The 6710-nt window shown below is 34.4% G+C and overlaps 1 protein-coding gene across 1 annotated transcript; it reads right to left on the reverse strand.

Annotated features, from left to right (window-relative positions):
• Positions 1-1482: 1482 nt before the first annotated feature.
• On the reverse strand, positions 1483-3924 carry LOC125861541 (uncharacterized). Its single transcript, XM_049541409.1, has 6 exons — positions 3784-3924; positions 3050-3531; positions 2823-2949; positions 2451-2732; positions 2236-2355; positions 1483-2149 (listed from the first exon to the last, which is right to left on the reverse strand). The coding sequence occupies exons 1-6, from the start codon at positions 3922-3924 to the stop codon at positions 1790-1792; spliced, it is 1512 nt and encodes a 503-aa protein (XP_049397366.1). The 3' UTR covers positions 1483-1789.
• Between the last annotated feature and the right edge of the window lie 2786 nt (positions 3925-6710).

Raw genomic sequence — 6710 nt, forward strand, 5'->3', positions numbered from 1 at the left:
GTAGTGCTTGAATTTTGGATGTTAAAGGCAATGATAGCAATGACAATAAATTAGATTTAAAAATGTCATAACAGAAAATTAAATAAAAAGGTAAAACAATTAATTAACAAAAAAAAAAAAAGAAGAAGAAAACATTAATAATAATAAAAGAATAGTTAAAGATAATTTAAATAATAAATTTCATTTTAAAATAAAATAACAAGTTAACGGTTACCATAAAAAAAAATGAAACAACTCATTGTAAAAAAAAAAAGACAAATTAAACGGTGGATTAGTTGAAATGGGGTAGTTTTTTTTTTTAAAAAAATAAGCTTGGACCATTGGTCGCATTTTATTGAAAAAGAACGTCAGATGGACTCAAAATGAGACCATGAAATAGAGAAAACAAACATCTATCTATATATAATTCTATCTATATATAATAGGAGAAGAAAAAAAGGCCACATGTCAGTGTCACAATTTTTCAGAATTTTACATAATAAATAATTAAATATTATATAACTATTTAAAATATTTAAATACACACTTTTATGCTATTTTTGACTCTTATTTTTATCATAATTAAAATACCTATATTTATTGATTGACATCTATTTAATTATTTTAAAAAATAATAAAGAAGCCAATGAAAATAGTATTACTCCACTACATACTATTTTTTCATTCAAAATCAAAATATTTAGAGTAAATGAATTCAAATGAAAACAAAAAATACAATAAACTTAAAGATAATCTAAATGTAAAGTATATACTTATTAATATAAAATTTCAAGATAATATGCATTATTTAAAATAGAAAGAAAAAAACCTGTCAATTAGAAAAAACACTACTAAAAAAACTGTGAATACTGACCTATAAATACCGACCTCCGGAGGTCGGTATTTCTTGAAATACAGACCTAAAACCGACATCCCAGCTTAGGTCGGAAAAAGCTTGGTCGCTATTCAATACGGACCTCTGGAGGTCGGTATTTACTGACCTCTCGAGGTCGGTTTTTATTTTATGTCGGAATATTCATTTTTTTAAATTCCGACCTCTGGAGGTCGGTATTTTTATTTTTGTAATGTTGAAATTCCGACCTCCGGAGGTCGGTATTTTTATTTTTGTAATGTTGAAATTCCGACCTCCGGAGGTCGGTATTTTTATTTTTGTAATGTTGAAATTCCGACCTCCGGAGGTCGGTATTTTTATTTTTGTATTTTTGAAATTTCGACTTTCGGAGGTCGGTATTTTTATTTTTGTAATGTTGAAATTCCGACCTCCGGAGGTCGGTATTTTTATTTTTGTAATGTTGAAATTTCGACCTTTGGAGGTCGGTATTTTTCTTTTTGTTATGTTGAAATTTTGCCCTCCGGAGGTCGGTTTTTTGCTGCAAAACAGGCAGCAAATTGCTGCAATTTTTAGTTGCCCACCTGCATATTTATACCAAAACAACCCAAAGCCAAATAAACTTCATCCAACCAAAACAAACCAAAGCCAAATAAAATTCATCCAACCAAAACAACCCAAAGCCAAATAAACTTCATCCAACCAAAACAACACAATATTTTCAACATATACAAACTATTTCAAAGTAAACTAAAATACGATCAAATTAAACAATTCTAAAAATATAGAAGTCTAAAATGTCAAATAGATACAACTACTCTTCATCACCCTCACTCTCCTTATCATTCTCATCACCCTCCTGATCAGATCCATCACTGCTAGCCGGACATGGAGGAAGAATATTTCCTGATTCAAAAAGAAAAGTTAGTTGGGCCTGAAGCGCTGCATACCTCTTGTTCTCTACCTCCTTTGCTGCCGCAATCTCCTCCTCTCTCTTCTTCTCTCTTTCTTCTCTCTTTCTTCTCTCTTCTTCTCTCTTTCGGCTACAGCAGCAAGCTCGGCATTGAGATATGTTATCTTACTCTCCATTGCAGATATTGTCTCTCTATCCCCACCATCAAAGCTTGAGGATGATGAACCACAATACCAAGACTTCTTCTTCTGATACGCCTTTTCTGGATAGCCGTAGACTGAACCTCTAATCGGTTTACCAGCACTCTGTTTCCAAAGATTCTCGTTTTCTTCTTGTGTAAATGGTCTGTCCTGACTCTCAAGAGGTAGAGTACTACGATATTCCTGAGATATTTGCATATACCTATCCTGTAATTTAAACAAAGAACTCTACGAATAAGAATGTAATATATACAAGGAAAAGAAAAAAAAATTAGTTTGAATGGAGTTCTTACATATGTCTCTTGAGCACGTGGCTCAATCCATCTTTCTTCTTCTGTGGGGTTCGTACTCTTCTTGACGTGAGTAACCTTGAACATCTCTGGTACAGCTACTGGCCTACCCAACTCTTTTTCCTACAAATAACATATATAGAATTTGATCTCATTAATCTCCAAAAAGTACTTATCAAAAAAGAAAAAAATTATTTTACTAAATTAAGAAAGTATACCATTCTTTCCTTCCTAGTAACCTGGCTAATAGCTCCACCAGTGTGCAAAGAGCCTCCCTTTTCTGATGCGCGAGCCATCTTCCCAATCTCACTCCTCTTTTTAAATTTTTCATCAGTACTCCAATGTTTCAGTAACAAAGCCCATCGCTCCGGAAACATAAACTTAGGCATTCTATTTTTTTTTCGACAATCACAAAATGTGCTAGAAAGCAACTTTGAAGCTTTAAGCTTGAAGTTCACTTGAACGTCATCCTCATGTTCGGGAGCCCATACATAATATTTCTGTAATAAAAAATTACTAAATATTTATTGTTCAAATGACTAGAGAATTTAAATGTATATGATATGAATTTAATTTATACATATTCTTACCTTAAATTCATTGAACATCTGCCCTTGGTTGTTAAGTGGAATCGAACTCCAATTCGGATACACACCATTATAGTGAGTTTCGATGCACTTTAAAATAATCTTTGCCATACCCACATCCGGACGTAAGCTGAAATACGAATTCATTGACGAAGTAGAGTAAACAAAAAATAATCAATCAATTAAAATATAAATAGATAAATGAAAGATGAAACATAATTAAATCATACTTGTATCCTAATGGCTCGATGACGAGTCTCCGAAAATTGTCTCTATCGCCTGGCCGAGGACCATGTGCATCTGAGTGCTGGGTGGTAGGAGTATTAGGCTCTGAGCCATTGGATTCAATATGAAGATTGGAAAGTCCAATTGATCCACTACTAGTGTTCAAACTATTACACTGACTAGCACTAGTTGATGGTATGTTAGACCCACGACCAAGATGTGAATAGCCCTGCAATGTTTGATAACCCGAACTAGGTACCACAGTGGGTGTAGATATAGTATAACCAGATTGTGGAGCCACATGAATAGAGGCATTATGTGACTGGTGTGTCGAGTGAGTAGTTGAAACTGAGGCTCTTTTTGAAATATTAACTCGAAAGGGCTCATCAGATATCACGACCCCAGTGGGCCTTCTCATAGCATTGGCCTTAAATTTCTTTTTCGAATTATCGGATTTTTTTGATTTACCCTTGTCTTTATCTACCATCTATATCAAATAAATATAAAGATTAAAACAAAGTAGTACAAAATAATGTCACAATGTCGAACAAATATATCAAACAAAGTTATCATAGCATAAGGCTTAATCCAAATAGTCTTTCACAATGTCAAACAAACGTTAAAACTACTAAAATATAAAGTATACTCAAATATGAATAGCTAAAAATCCACCAACTAAACATACAAATTGTTATTCATCCTCTTCGGAAGTTTCTTCATCATCTATCCATTCACATGCATTATCTTCGGAAGTTTCCTCCTCATCTATCCATTCATCCTCTTCGAAAGTTTCCTCCTCATCCTCCTCCATATTTGTTGGCATATCTAACTCTTCTCTATTAACTTCTTCTAAAATGTGATCAGGATGCTCCAAATTCATTTCTAACTCAGCATCCACTACTTGATAAACACTTGATATTTCATTTTGATATGCAACATCCAATTCATTCTCAACTTCCACTCACCCCATCGGTTTTGTTTTGATTACAACCCACCGATTAGACTTATCCCTACACAACGGATAAGGAGCATAGTACACTTGCTTAGCATTTTGTGCAATAATAAAAGGATCATAAGCCTCATACTTCCTAGTGTGCTTGACTTCAATGATATTATGCTGCTTAAGCTCCCTTGTACTTCTTGAAGTTGGATCAAACCACTTGCATTGGAAAAGTACTATTCTTTTGATTGGCCAACCCGAATACTCCAACTCTACAATCTCATGTAGGACGCCAAAATAATCAACATTCTCATTTTGATTTTCATTATCACCTTTAACCCAAACACCACTATTATTAGTTTTCTTATTCTTTTAGTATTTCTCTGTGGCAAATTTAAAATCATTTACGTTATATTGGGACATTGTGTGAACTGTAATCGGTCCCCAAGAAATATCCTTGAAAAATTGATCAAATGTGGCGGCATTTTCTGAATTGTAGACCTATATATAATTAGTAAATTAAAAGCAATGTTAGTAGAAGGAAGAGTACACTAATCTCTTAGTAGGTGTATATATTACAACACTTACCCAATTAGTATACCACGTTATAAATGATGGAAACACTTGATCATCACCATATTGGCTCACAAAATAATTGTAGAATCACATTGAAAATACAATCAGTTTCCTTAATAAAATCGGAGTTGAATATATGTTGTTTACATATTTAATTTTCTTACTCTAAGAAGGGTTGGACTCTGGACAATTCAACAACACATGAAGCTCTGCAGATTTTTTCTCCTTTTCGGTAAGTTTGTGCAATGTACGCTTTTTTGAACCCTTACCCGGTTGGTTGAAGATTGATAATGATTGTACTGCAGGATCATTCCCAGTAACATCGTGTCGATTAGGTCTGTTTCTCAAACACGACACATAATCGTCAAAGTAGTAAGAACAAAAGTGGGATCTTTCTTTGGCTAGATATACTTGAGCCATACAGCCCTCCACCCTATGTTTATTCTTAATACCCCTTTTAGACTTGCCAATGCTCCTGTAAAATTTTATATTAGATATATAATTTCAAAAGATATATTAACGATTTATGAAATAAGAATAAATGTGTTATAGTTACTTACCGCTCAAAAGGATACATCCACCTATATTGAACTGGACCTCCCAGTAGAGCTTCATGAACAAGGTGAATAGGAAGATGTTCCATCACATCAAAGAACCCAGGTGAAAGAATCTTCTCCAACTTATTACTAATAACAACTATATTTTTGGTCATCAGAACCAGATTCTCTACTCTCAATGTGCTGGAACACAAGTCTTTGAAGAACAAACTGATTTCTGCCATCGGTTTCCATATGTTTTCAAGTAATCCACAAAAAGCAATCGGAAGTAATTGTTCCATAAAAACATGACAGTCGTGACTTTTCATCCCATGCAATATTCCACGCTCAATGTCAACCCTCTTTCCCAAATTTGAGACATATCCATCTAGCATTTTCAAGCTTTCCACCCACTCACAAATTTTTCTCTTTTGTTCCATTGTGAATGAATAACTAGCCTTGGGCTTAAGTAACTTGTTGTTGGCAGACTCCTGTAAATGCAACTCCGGTTGTCTACAATGTTCTGGTAAGTCAAGTCTAGCCTTAACATTATCTTTTGTCTTGCCAGTTACATCCATTACAGTGTTGAACAGATTATCAAAATAATTCTTTTCAATATGCATGACATCGAGATTATGTATAAGCAAATTATCTTTCCAATAAGATAACTCCCAGAATATACTCTGTTTAGTCCAATTATGTGCAACACCATACCCATCAAATTTGTACAGTGGTTCCTCAGTTACCTTTGGAAAATTTTGAACCCTTTCCCAAATATCATCACCCGTTAATATTGGGGGTGGACCATCTCGTTCAGTTTTATTCTTTTTAAATGCATATTTCTTTCTCCTAAACTCATGATCAGGTGGCAAGAACCGACGATGACAATCAAACTATGAATTCTTTCGGCCATGGTTTAATGTGAATGATTTAGTATCTTCCATACAGTAGGGACATGCTAACTTTCCAGCTGTCATCCATCCAGATAGCATTCCATAGGCAGGAAAATCATTAATAGTCCACATTAAAGTAGCACGCATGTTGAAATTTTGTTTACGAGAAATGTCCCATGTTTCTACCCCCTCAGACCACAACAATTTCAACTCATCAATCAAAGGTTGTAAGTACACATCAATCTTGCTTTTTGGATTACTCGGACTAGGAATGACACAATTCAGAAATATATACGGGCTTGTCATACACATCTCAGGTGGAAGTTATACTGTGTAATAAACATAGGCCAACAAGAATATGGTATAGCCCCAACTGAAAAAGGGGTGAAACCATCTGCACACAAACCCAGCCTAACATTCCTTGGTTCAGCAGCAAAATCTGGATAAGTTCTATCAAAATGTTTCCAAGCCTCTCCGTCAGATGGATGACACATGACACCAGGTGGCCTTCTATTTTCACGGTGCCATCTCATATGAGGAGCAGAGCTATTCGATGCATACAACCTTTTCAATCTTGGTATAAGAGGTAAATAATGCATCGCCTTAATAGCAAGTTTCTTTCCGGTAGAACCAATCTTATAGCGAGGGTGACTACAAAACTTACAAGACTCTAGATTGACATCCTCCTTATAGTATAACATGCAACCTTTTTCACAACAAT

This window comes from Solanum stenotomum, chromosome 4 (assembly GCF_019186545.1).
Source record: "Solanum stenotomum isolate F172 chromosome 4, ASM1918654v1, whole genome shotgun sequence".
Lineage (NCBI taxonomy): Eukaryota > Viridiplantae > Streptophyta > Magnoliopsida > Solanales > Solanaceae > Solanum > Solanum stenotomum.